At 45.4% G+C, this 13149-nt stretch overlaps 1 protein-coding gene across 6 annotated transcripts in view; it reads left to right on the top strand.

Moving 5' to 3' along the window:
- LOC147156293 (calcium-activated potassium channel subunit alpha-1) overlaps window positions 1-7077 on the top strand; it is a 42713-nt gene extending 35636 nt beyond the window's left edge. For 5 of the 6 annotated variants that reach the window (XM_086064312.1, XM_086064313.1, XM_086064314.1 and 2 more), the window contains 9 exons: window positions 554-677; window positions 798-1022; window positions 1768-1960; window positions 2771-2884; window positions 3302-3432; window positions 4151-4345; window positions 5047-5165; window positions 5252-5446; window positions 6895-7077. In XM_086064312.1, the coding sequence (XP_085920438.1) occupies window positions 554-677; window positions 798-1022; window positions 1768-1960; window positions 2771-2884; window positions 3302-3432; window positions 4151-4345; window positions 5047-5165; window positions 5252-5446; window positions 6895-6916 (1318 nt within the window). In that variant the 3' untranslated portion in view covers window positions 6917-7077. Of the gene's footprint in view, window positions 1-553; window positions 678-797; window positions 1023-1767; window positions 1961-2770; window positions 2885-2974; window positions 3056-3301; window positions 3433-4150; window positions 4346-5046; window positions 5166-5251; window positions 5447-6894 lie in introns of all 6 variants that reach the window. The other variant, XM_086064317.1, reaches the window with a different exon arrangement.
- Window positions 7078-13149: the final 6072 nt, after the last annotated feature.

Consider the following 13149-nt stretch of genomic DNA (forward strand, 5'->3'; position numbering starts at 1 on the left):
AATCGTAAGATTTTTTGGGGAAAAAATTTGATATTTAATTGATTCATGGTTTTATGAATTGATGTTGGGCTCAAAGGAAAATCAATTCATCAATTATTCGATTTTTTTTTTTTTTAAACCCAGCCATATTCCAAAATAAATTTGCGGTTTGGCATTTGATTCCGTTTTTTTATTAACCTGATTTCTTGCTTAATAACCTTTTTTCTTTTTCAAAAAATAATCCGCGTCCATTCAAAAATTTGGTCTTACCTGACTGTATTGTTTCACCGTTTTGCCACTGATGTCCCGCCTCCCTCCCATCTGCTTTTAAAACCACGCGACCATCTTCAAACTTTAATGGGGCCTTCAGACCGGGACGCCAACACGATTGGGCAACTCGCTGAAATATTGAAAGCTTTTACGGCGCAACGTCAAGCGCAAAAGGCCGCCGTAATTGCCAGTCGCCGCCGTCTTTTCCGCCTGGCCGGGTTGTCAGCGTCGACCGCGGCTCGGAAAAGCTCTGGTCGGGGACGGCGGCAAACGTGCGACTCACCGCGAACTCTCGCTCCCTCAGGCACGACCCGCTGCTCATCTCCGTCAGCGAGCAGATGGAAAGCGTGGACGACAACGTGAAGAAGTACGACTCCACCGGGATGTTCCACTGGTGCCCGTCCAAGGACATCGAGAAGGTCGTCCTGGTGAGCGTCTCAAACGACTCGGGGGTTTGCTGACGTGGCATCAAATGCTTTTCTGGGGTTGGTGAGGGGCGTGGCTTAAACGAGCGACAATTCATCCCGGCCGACCTTTTTCCTCGTCAGACTCGAAGCGAGGCGGCCATGACGGTGCTGAGCGGCCACGTGGTGGTGTGCATCTTCGGCGACGTCAAGTCGGCCGTGATCGGCCTGCGCAACTTCGTGATGCCGCTGCGCGCCAGCAACTTCCACTACCACGAGCTCAAGCACATCGTCTTCGTGGGCTCGCTCGAGTACCTCAAGCGCGAGTGGGAGACGCTGCACAATTTCCCCAAAGTCTCCATCCTGCCCGTGAGTCAGCCGCCCGCCCGCCCGCCCGCTCGCTCGCTCGGCAATTTGCATTCAATTGGGCTCATCGCGTTGCAAAGAACTTTGATTTGATTTGATTCGATTCATGTTATTTATTATCGAAAAATCGATTTTATTTCTTCAAATTGAATACATTTAATTAATTTTTTGGGCAAATTTACGCATTTCCTATTTGAAAAAAACAACCATGGATTCATCTTTGGAAGCACCGTTTAGCTTAATGCTAACAAACCTGCAAAACACCATAGACAGGCTAATGGCTAACATCTGTGCTGTTAGAAGCCATAAAAGAAATTTGAAAACCGCAATATTACGACTAGTTGACCAATCACACTATATACGGCTCTGATATAAACACTATTAGACTGCCCCCAGGTGGCCAAAGCGAGCACACCGTGAAGGAGCAGCACATTGTCTATCAAATTGAAGTATTGCATGATTTTATAAAGTGCTCATTTCCATAATATAAAAAAACACATGAAACATTTGTGGCTTTATTTTACGCTAAATCAATAATTTAATCGGATAAAAGATTTTTAATGAATCAACCAATCTTAGGGGAAAAACATCTTAAATTAATGCACCAAATATTGCAGCAGACAATTTAAAAATACATAAATAAAAGTTAACACCATTTAAAGGAGGGACATGGCTGGGAAAAAAAAGAAGTTCCTCTGGAATAGGCGGGCTCACGTTAACCCCCCTCTCTCCCCCCCCTCTGCAAAAGGGCACGCCGCTGAGTCGAGCAGACCTGAGGGCCGTCAACATCAACCTGTGCGACATGTGTGTCATCCTGTCAGCCAATCAGAACAATATTGACGACGCGTCGCTGCAGGACAAAGAGTGCATCTTGGCGTCGCTCAACATCAAGTCCATGCTCTTCGACGACAGCATCGGCGTCTTGCAGGCCAACTCCCAAGGTGGGCTCGGGGGGGGGGGGGGTTCTGTGTTTGAAAGTAAAGTCACATGACTCGTGAGCGGGTTGCCATGGCAACAGGGATCGATACACAGAGGTGGATTGTTTATTTTTAACTCAAAAGGTTGTAAAGCATGCACAGTTGAAATTAATGGAAAAAGTATTTTTACTTTCAATTAAAAAAAATAATAATCAGGTTAACATTTTGCTCTTTTAGCAATTGTGGGAATGTTGAAAGTCTTTAGTAAAAATGCAATATTGAATAGTAATCCTTGTCAAAATATTTCACATCCATTACTTTTGATGTCATTTGTCATTATTAAGAATTGACTGTCACAGATTCTTCAACGGCAGCAATGGAACAGTGGTTTGAGCAATTGCTGGCCACACCAAATGATCTGGGTTCAAACCCTGCTTGGGCGACTCTTCAGCTAGCGATTGGACTGGTGAACACGAGACGACGGTCCGAATCGCACCTTTCGCAGTTCAAGTGTTTTTATTCATTTTATTTCCACTACAAATCATACTTTGCCATTTTCGCATCAAGTATCTTTCAATGACCTCATTAGCATTCGGCTTTCAGCATTCCCACGCAATTTTTGCAGAAATGCCCACGTTTGAGTAAGATACCGTTTGCTTTTAAATGTCTTTAAGGCTTTTGTTTATTAATGTTGTCATTTTAATTGTCTAGCACATTGAGTTAGCTCGCTTCGTGCACAAGCTAACGCAATACGCGCAACTCCGTCACCCGTGCCGTCTTCCTTGGCACAAGCGCAACGAATGCACTAATCCGTCCGTGTGCTGGCCTTTGCAGGCTTCACGCCGCCAGGTATGGAGCGCTCGTCCCCGGACGGCAGCCCGATCCACGGAATCGTGCTTCAGAGCTCGGTGACGACGGGGGCCAACATTCCCATCATAACCGAACTGGGTGGGTAGGCCTTGACGTGCCGTAGCTAGCGCTGGTGGTCGCTAACGTGTTGCAGCTAACGTGTTTATCCCTCAACGGCCGTTAGCAAAGCGCGAGCAAAGCGTGCCCGCGATTTTTACTCGGTCCGCATAAAAGCAAGCGGGACCAGCATACAAATGGTTACCGAGTTGCGTGAGCCAAGACGGCGGCGAGTCTTTCTTGGGATTTCGTTTTTGGACTTGCAGCGCATGTTTGACACAATTGTGCTCGCAATTGTTTGCTTTGGCTCAAAACATCTCAAAATTCTCAAACAGAGAATCTGTGAATACTTTTCACATAGAATCGAGCCTGTTTGCTGTTCAAATAACTGCCACGTGACATGTTAAGGTTTGCTCTCTTTTTTGTGTCTTGAAAATGATCATGATTTGTTGTTGATAGTAAACGATTGCAACGTTCAGTTCCTGGACCAGGACGACGACGACGACCCCGACACGGAGTTGTACCTGACGCAGCCGTTTGCCTGCGGAACCGCCTTCGCCGTCAGCGTGCTGGACTCCTTAATGAGCGCTGTAAGTTTTCTACTCGCGCTGCGAACGTGGCTTCCAAGTGGGGATTTCTTGACTCGGAGGAAAAGGAAGGACCACCTTAAGGTTAACGTGTACAACAAAAGGGAAAAAAACAACAAATCCTATTAAGGCTGGTGACGTCTGAGTGGAACTGATGGCTTGATTGGTCCACCTTTCAAATTGAGTGAGGTTGGAACAAAAGATGCCTTCGGAACAAAAGCCGTCACCATCGTGATAGGTTTCATGGTTTAACGTAATTATTTTCACTAGTGCTTAAAAAGATTTAAAGGGATACTTGACTAATTTAGCAATTTTCGTGCAGTAAAAAGTTCATATTTTGTCTATTGACTCACGGCCATTTTCCCTGAAGCAACCCCCTTTGCTCCCGGCTGTTTAACTGGATTTGGACTGATTTTGCAAGGCCCACAAAATATTGTGTTCTATTGCTATAAAAACATGGAACCTACCAAAAGAAAGATGAAAAGTATATTTTTTTATCAGTTTCTTTTTTGCAGCAAATAGCATTAGAATATAGCGAGTGTAAGCTTTTTGCAACACGGCCCTGGTGGATCTCTTATAATCTGCTGCCACCTGCTGGCCGTTTTTTGTAATAACCACCATTGCTTGAAGCCACCTCTTCGTCGTGTCAGAAGCGGCACCAAAGCCTGCTGTATGCTCTTGCATCGATGATGTGAAATTGATAGTGCACTTTTTACGGCAGACGTACTTCAACGACAACATCCTGACGCTGATCCGCACGCTGGTGACAGGCGGCGCCACGCCGGAGCTGGAGGGGCTGCTGGCGGAGGAGAACGCCCTGCGCGGCGGCTACAGCACGCCGCAGACGCTGGCCAACCGCGACCGCTGTCGCGTGGCGCAGCTGGCCTTGTACGACGGGCCCTTCGCCGACCTCGGGGTGAGGACGCCACGTTCACGCGCTGCATGACTCGCATTCTTGGAATCTTGCGAAAGTGTGTTTAAAAATATATATATTTTTTTTTTATTCGGCCACCTGCCGACTTTTTGGTAGTTTGTTGAAAAACTAGGGTTGTCAAAATGTGTGCATTAATTTCGAGTTAATTAAAGCATTACTATTTTTTTTTCATGCTAGATTTAATGAGCGCTCTTTACGAAACAGATATCAAATTTAAAAATGTGAACTAATTTGCTCCCAAAAACATATAAACGCGTTCTATTTTAAATATTCCCATGCTCCCAAAGATGTGTTTATACGTTTTTTATGTTTTTTATTTTATTTTTTATGCTAGAGCATACAGAAGGCTTTGATACGGCCTCTGAACTGAAGAGTATGCATGAAGTAATGGTAGTTATTACAAAAACGGCCAGCAGGTGGCAGCAGAGTATAAGAGATCAACCAGGGCCATGTTGCAAAACGTTTTTGATCATGCTAATTGCTGCAAAACGGAAACTTTTTTTCCTGATGAAAGAAGAGACTCTAATCTTTCTTTTGGTAGGTTCCATGTTTTGATAGCAATAGAACACAATATTCATAGTCATAATCCAATAAAATATGGGGGTTGCTTCAGTCCAAAATTGCTGTTGTGAGTGAATGAGTTAATCTCCCGAAAAATGACATTTTTGTTTTTGGTCCTGTAGGACGGCGGTTGCTACGGCGACCTGTTTTGCAAAGCCCTGAAAACGTACAACATGCTGTGCTTCGGCATCTACCGGCTCCGTGACGCGCATGTCAACACGCAAAGTCAGTGCACCAAACGGTGAGTCTTCTTCCGTCTTTGCCGGCAGCCGTTGACAAAGCGTGACGACGTGGCTTTCAATGGCCGCCATTTGCGTCCCGCCGCAGATACGTGCTCACCAACCCGCCGTACGCGTTCGAGCTGGTGCCGTCGGACCTCATCTTCTGCCTCATGCAGTTCGACCACAACGCCGGCCAGTCGCGCAGCAGCCTCTTGCACTCGTCCGGCAAGAAAAGCTCGTCGGCGCACTCCATCGGCACCGTCAACCGGGCCAACCGCAACCGGAGCAGGGACAAGCTCAGGTACGAAAACAAAACGGCGACGGTTCACTGCGCTTCAAATTCACAAACGCTTTCCGCATCACGTCATGACCCCAAAAAAAGAAATCTTGACAATAATATGTTGTATGCTCGTCTAAACACGGTATTTTGGTTAATATTGCATTTGTGGAAGCAGCAAAATCCAGCAGTTTTTACACTGATTTAAATATGAGTGGATAGCCGATAGCCCAAGACTTTTGAAGCCGCGAGGCCGCCATATTGCTCCTCCCAAAAAACGTTTCTCGCCATACCATCCTCTACATTTACAGTATCGAAATCGAACATTTGAGACGGTACTTCGTAGTAACGGCATGATTGATGGGGTTTTAAATGTCTTAAACAGAAACAACAGGACTTTAGACATTTTACAACTTGCCTTAAATACATGTATAAATGATATGCTTAATGATGTTTACAGGAGGAAATGTATATTTTTTTTTTTGCTGAAAGAATTATAACTGCAATTACACAAAAGATGCGTCTGCCAAATCTAATATTGGGGTCTGAAGGAATTGAGCGATAAACGAAAAAGGTGGTCTTCAAAGCAGCACATAGCGTCCACTTGTTCATTTGTATTTTTTTTTTTAAAAAGTGACCACCCGGCCCTCGACTGTAACTGCCAACGGGCTTTATATGTCTCATCTGTACGTATACCGAATGGTTTATACAGTCGTGTGCTCGCGAGATGGGAGGAGCAAGATGGCCGCCCTGTGGCTTCAACGGCTTGCACGGGCTATCAGGTAACATACAGATCGGTGAGTTTTTAATCCGTATGACAAGGCGGCCATTTTGCCACTTGCTGTCGAGTGAAGATGACATCACAGTTGCTCGGGTCACAACCAAGCACGGCTCGACGTCAGAAAAACAAGTGAGCTTTGCTGAGCAACTGTGAGTGGCAAGATGGCCGTCTCCTGAGGTGGAAAAAAAACGGCTGCTTAATTCATATTCATCAAAATGTCATGTTTCGATAAGTGAGGTCATATATTGTCAAGAAATGCGTTTCGGTTGACTTCCTCTTTAACTGTGCAGTGGTTGGACGCTTTCAAATGTACGCATCTGCCGAATTGTGCGTATTTTGCTCTCACGCGTTTCCCCAATTTCATTTTGCGTCCTTTCGCTTTGGTCCCCTTAAAGTGCATCAAGAAAACAGCTGAATGCTTGTTAGCATCAAATCACTCATCGTTGGTTTGCTTCGTATCAACTGCACGTCGCATGGCAAGACCAGAAGCCCTTTCCTGTTGCTGCTGCTGCTGCTGTTTTGGTTAGCAAAAGGGCAGCGACTTTCCAAGCGCCAAACTCGGCGGAAGGCCAAAGTACGACTTGGGTGGAAAGAATGAGTTGAGGAGCATCATTTGGACAAAAGTAACGCTTTGCTGTGGATCAACATTTTGGATTTGTGTGTGTAATACGCACCTGTTGGTGTGTTGCAGAAAAGACGTGGTTTACAGATGAGCAGCAGGGGGGCTCGCACCCGAGGACCAAGCCCGTCAATACGCCGCCAACCGCTCCATCGCACCCATCCCAGAAGCACAAGACGGATGCTGACGCCGGCGTGGGGGCTCCCCCTAGTGGGCGAGGAAACAAACACAACCACTGTTGCATTCTGGGAAATTAAGTCACAAGACGATCGCTTGCTGCGACATTTGAGAGAAATCCCAAGTTGGAAACTTTCCGTGGCAATTAACTCATTCACTCGCAGCCATTTTCAGTCAAGTCTTCTATTGCTACAAAAACATGGAACCGACCAAAAGAAAGATTAGAGTCTCTTCTTTCATCAGGAAAAAAAAAGTATATTTCTTCCATTTTGCAGCAATTAGCATTAGAGTATAACTAAGTTTGATCAACATTTACATTCCTGTTGAAAACAATGTCAAAAAGAGCTTTTTTGCAACATGGCCCCGGTGGATCTCTTATACTCTGATGACACCTGCTGGCCGTTTTTTGCAACAACTACAATTGCTTTAAGCCACGTCTTCATGTCAGAAGCGGCATCAAAGCGTTGTGTATGCCATAGCATAAAAAAAACATTTGAAAACCATAAATACGATTTGGGGAGCAAACGAGTTCATTGATTCGATCCCATTCAAGCATCAACAAAACATTTAGCTTTGCAAAATGGAGAGCTCTCCTTGCCCAATTTCTTTAAACACACGACAACCTAACGCGCGCATTGTTGGAGTGCGAGTTGCCCAAACTGGTCCGACTCATTTCATAATTGCTACGACAAAAACTGAAATGCAAAGCTGCCATCTTTCGGCGTCCGTTAGCTAACCTTAGCTTTTGTCATTAATTGCCACGGCGAGCGTCCAGCTGTTGAAACGTCGCCATGTGGTGAACGGCATCCGTCGTCTCGAATTGTCGACACGTTTGACTTCCAAATATGATAGAGCTGTTTTCCTTTTTCGATTCCAAACCATTCAAAGCCACACGTCGCATCGAGTGGGCCCCTTTAAGTCCTCCTTTGGCTCGAAGCACTGCCTGACACAAGCCCCGCCCCCTTTCTGCTTTCCACCCAGCCCAAAACAGCTCTATCATAATTCCCCGCACGCTTTCGACACGTTCCGTCCTTCGCACGCGTTGCGCTAAGTCGCGCGTGCCAGGCGGTGCTTCGGCCGACGGAGGACCCCCCCGACGGGCTCACTGCTGCGAAAAGAGGCTTCCGGAATCCATCGGTAGCGAGAACCGGAAAAGATCCAACGTGGGAATGTGTCGAGCTTCTCGTGCGCTCAAGTTTGCGTTCGTCACACACCAAATGCGGGTTCGACACGCTTTTGTGTGTGAGGATGCAAAATAAGAAAAAGTCATATTGAAGTCTTAAAAATCATGATATGGTGGTGGGGGGGGGGCGGGGGGGGGGTGGGGGGTGCATTGTATACCTAACTGTCAAGTACAAATACACTTGGACATACATTGTACTGGTATATTTTTTTCTTGTTGTATTTTTAACGAAATAAACACATTGCTATTGTCCTGTCACGATTGTTATTTGCGGAGGGAGGGGGGGGGGGGGCACGTGGGACAGATTACAGCCGCTCTTGCAATTTGAAAAACTAATAATAATTTTTTTTCACAATTTGACCAAATCAGCATGGATAGTAAGGTTTACTATACATCAGGTCATTCTTGTAAAATTATTATTTTTTGCCTGACATTAATGATGACATTTTTGTTCATCTTTTTTTTTTTTTATTTTTTACTATACATGTTTTTTTGTCTTCTGCATTTTAAGCCTTACTGTAGATGTAAGACAGAAGACGGCGAAGCTTTTGTTGTTCGATGAGGCAGCAGACGAGATGAACAAATAAATACTTGAAATCACTTCCATTGTTGACCCCGAATTTATAATCTATGAAAGTTTGACTTTTTGAATGCGATGATGGAAATGGTTCCATTTTTTGACGAGCACCTGCATTCGTTGTCTTCGCAGAGGCACAGCATCAATAAAGCAGTCCAGCGTTTCCAACGCTTCAGATTGACGACGACTCGTCATGATCGCTTGACGCTAACAAGCTTATTAGCCTGCTAAGCTAACGAGGTCGCCCGGCGTCTGCCGCCTCATCTCGCGACCGCTGGAGCGCGTTGTGGCGCTTTTTCAAACGACTGCCAAGCGAAGCAAACGTTGCCTTCTTAACGGCGGCGTTGACGTCTTCGCCGCGCGGCTTCCAGCGGGTGACGCCGATGCGAGTTGACGCGTACCAAACCTGCGATGTCCCACAGCCATCTGCGCCTGTCAGCTCCGCCGACATCAGCGGCGCCGACCCCGCGCCGCCATGACACATGTCACAAACTTTTACATGTCTGCTCTTTTTCGGGGCGGACGGCGGGAGAAACGTACAAAAAAAAAGAAAAAAAGAGATAGCGTTAGCGTTAGCCAACCGAGCTAACGAGGACGCTGGAATTACAGCGGCAAAGTGTAAACATATAAAAGCCTTTTTATTTGTTTATCTTTAATTTATTTACATGAATAATTATGAAATGAATACATGTTAATATTAACATTGAAATTAAGAATTATAAATGTATATGATAAATTATTAAATGGATTAAATTAGCATTTTGTGAAAGCCATACTGTATGAAGACGTCACATGATGCACCATATATAATAAAATATAAAATAATGAAGCAAAAGTCAGCAAAATTGTCGGCTGTGTTGGAAAATTTGAGGTGATTGCGGTTGCTCCGTCGACGTGAACTTTGAACTCTCTCTGATCAGCACTTTTGGCAAGGCAATCCATCACGCTGCTCTTACTGTCAATCGAGGAGGAGGAAGAGGAGGAGGAGGAGGAGGAAGAGGAAGAGGAAGAGGAGGAGGAGGTGGCGGCTTCAGCTGCAAGTCAGCTGCTAAGCGGCACCGCTTGAAGGCTTGAACGTCAGCAGCCTGCCTGCGCGCGCGCGCACGCACGCACGCACGCCACCTGTTCCCAAGCCAACCTGACGGACCCCCGTGAGCAAGTCACCACGGGGGTCCCGTGACATGACACAATGTGACAAAGAAATTCAATGGAATGTAAAGAGTTACAAGATGTTTGCCCTGTGCCGTCTAGTGTGCACACCTTGGCCACTTGGGGGCAGTATAAGACAGAAATGCAGTGTTGTCATGGCGACTCGGCAACGATGAGTTATTCTTCGTGGAGTATAACAAATATGTGAGTATTGTTGTCTATTCTGTCTTCACGTCTTGCTGCTGCTCGTCTTCAAAGAAGTTGTTCAAAGATTTTTAATCACGTCAGGATTGATGCTAGTTGTGTTAGCATGGCATTTTGCATTATGCGTTAGCATTAAGCTCAGATGTCGTTTACGTTTCAAATTTTGAAAATGTCAACGGAATGGAAGTTTGGACGTCGTTAACATGATCATTTTTTTGGTCATCTTTTCAGTTGTTTCCATTTCTGGAACAGACTTGACCTTCTGATGCTGTAGCGCTGACGTTAGCTCGCAGGCTAGCGCTTATCATTATGCAAACATATTGTTTCCAAACATTAAAAAAAAAGGCGTGCACGGTGACAGGAAGCAGAGACTAAGAAAGATTCATCGTGCCGGCATATTCCAACGCGCGGCGCATGACGCTAAGCTAATTGGACGGCACTTTGTCTGCGTCATCACCAGCAGGCGCGGGTCGCGTCAGGACGGCGCGACCCGCGGACTGCCCGAGTCAAACTGCGTTTCGTCACCTCGCCGATGACGTGAGCTCATTTCTTCACATCTTTGAAATCAAAACCGATTTTCTGATTCAAACTGATTTTTTTTGCACCTTCTTAAAAATAGCAATTTTCCGTTTCGTGCTAAATTCATCTGGGAAGTAACGGAATTGATTTGACATGTCGTTTTGCTTTTGCGGCGTTTGCTAGCAAATTCCGCTGACTTTTAATCCTCCAGTGAATGAAAACAAATCACCTCAAAACAAAACAAAACAAAACAAGTTTACTAGTGACGTTTAATATGACTTTTTTTTTACTGGAGCCTTGAAAGATCATTTCAAACAAAAACGTCTTTATATCCCAATATAAGATGTTTCCTTAAATTCAAATTTCTAGTTGCTGATATGCAATACCTTGAAATAAGGTCATGTATCGGCCCGATATATTACGTGGTACGCGTATTCTTACTAATTGCACTGAATTGTTTTATTTATTAAAAAAAAAAGAAAAATCTAATTTATGCATATTTCTATTTTGTTGATGTTTTACCATCATTTTGTTGTTGTCATTCTGGTCTTTGTAGAGTCTTGATTGTCCTCCAGCACGACCGACGGACGGACGGACGGACGGACGGCGTCCATTTGGATGCTCGCGTTAGCCGAATAGCAAAAACACAACACGACGCGAAGGTAACAAACAAAGGCCAAAAAGTGCGTGCTTGTCGGAGGGGGCGGGGCGTTTCCTGACAGGCGGCGGTTTCACTAACACTGACGCAAGCTAATGAGGGAGCCGGCAGAGGTGAAGGCCGTCGTTGGCCGTCGTTGGCCGACGACCGCCGTCGGCCGCCGTCCGTCGTCCGCCGTCCGCCGCCTGATTGATGCGCTCCAGTCAAATGAGGCAGCGTTTGCCGCGATCTGACACTCGCGCGGCAGTGACACACGCGAACGCTCATCGGTGTTGATGGGCCCCGCTCGGCCCGGGTCCCGCCCACCGCGCTTCTTTCGGATCCCTTGTTCTTTTCTTTTTTTCTGGCTCGTCTCCTTGCCACTTCCCATCACGGTCGGGGAGACGGACGCCCTCGGGTACTCGCTTATGAAGCCTCCGCAGACCAAAGCAGATGAAAGTAATAAACCGGCAGCCGGCGGCGTCCGGCGGTCCAAACAAACGCAATACGACTTGGATGCAAACCAGCAAACCCGATTGTTGACTTTTTTAGCGTTGAACAAATAAACGGTTAAAAGTACAAAAGCGGCAAGTGAGCCCACTTCCTTGTTTTTCCGCATGTGTGCCGCCATTTTTTGCTTTGACTTGCGAGCAAAAATGTCAGACGGTGGCAGTGAACTCAACTCACTTTGCAACAAGCAGCAATTTGGCAATTCTATGAAAAGTTCCAGCCGGTTGAAGCCAACCCACAAAAACAAACGGCTGCTAGCTCATGCTAACGCGTCACGGGAAACATCACAGACGCGCTAATACATAGCATCAGTAGCTAAACGCCCAAAAAGGTGCCGCAATGAAATGATCGTAACGCTTGACATTATTTGCCGTCACGTAACTAATTTACTCTGCATGGGCCGATTAGGGTTCGACTTCGGTTTAAGGTTTGACGCTTTTCTTGTGGTTTTCCAAAGTCAACATTTCAATTTCCGCCGTCACTGCTAATGAGATCTTTTGTTTAGTTTTTTGAGGGAACTTCTAAACAAGGCGCAATATGATTGGCGGCTTGTTTACTGAACTCTGCAAAAGTCGATTCACTTTTTTCCCTTCTGTTGAGCAGCGAGGGGAGGGGTGAGCAGTGGCGCACGGAGGAGGGGGAGAAGGAGGAGGGGGAGGAGGGAGGGAGCAAGACCAATGAGACGCTGTGTAATCACAAATGCTTTTTAGCTCTGTTGAGAAATGTGTATTGTCCTTTAATTATTATTGTTATATATATTTTTTTAAAGGTGCCAGCGGGTACTAGTTAGCCCCAAATAGTCCAACAACATGAGTAGTCTGTTGTAAAAATAGCTCATAAATGATGGAACACTGTGACATACTAAGAATAATTAAAGTTAAAGAAAATTGTTAAAATTTATTTAAATTTAATGTTTCCAAATACATTATGTTTAAAATTCAAATAGATTGTGTTCAATGGAGAAAAAAAAGTGATGCGATTTATTGCGTAATTTAACACGATATTGGTCACAATATTAGGTACACGTGCACCATCCAACGTAGCCATCCATTTATGAAATATGATGCCGAGATAAAACACGCACTTGTACTCAAACAAGAAATTTGGTGGGACTGTCAAGCATGAGGAGACAAACAAGGAAGGCCGCCATTTTGGTTTGAAGCCTCCATTTTAAGAGCGTTTCGAAAAGAAAAAGTCAGTTTGACAGACAAACGACAAATTTCCTTTGCTTCCCTACACGGAGATTGCGGACATTTTTTTTTAACCCTGGATCATTTTGACTTCATCTTGCTGTTGAAAACATTAAACATGGAACCTTCCTTCGGGCAACGCAAGCTAACATGCGATGTTTGTTGCTCCTTTGCAGCAATC

Source organism: Leptonotus elevatus, chromosome 20, assembly GCF_054856555.1.
Source record: "Leptonotus elevatus isolate MCC_2025b chromosome 20, RoL_Lele_1.0, whole genome shotgun sequence".
NCBI lineage: Eukaryota > Metazoa > Chordata > Actinopteri > Syngnathiformes > Syngnathidae > Leptonotus > Leptonotus elevatus.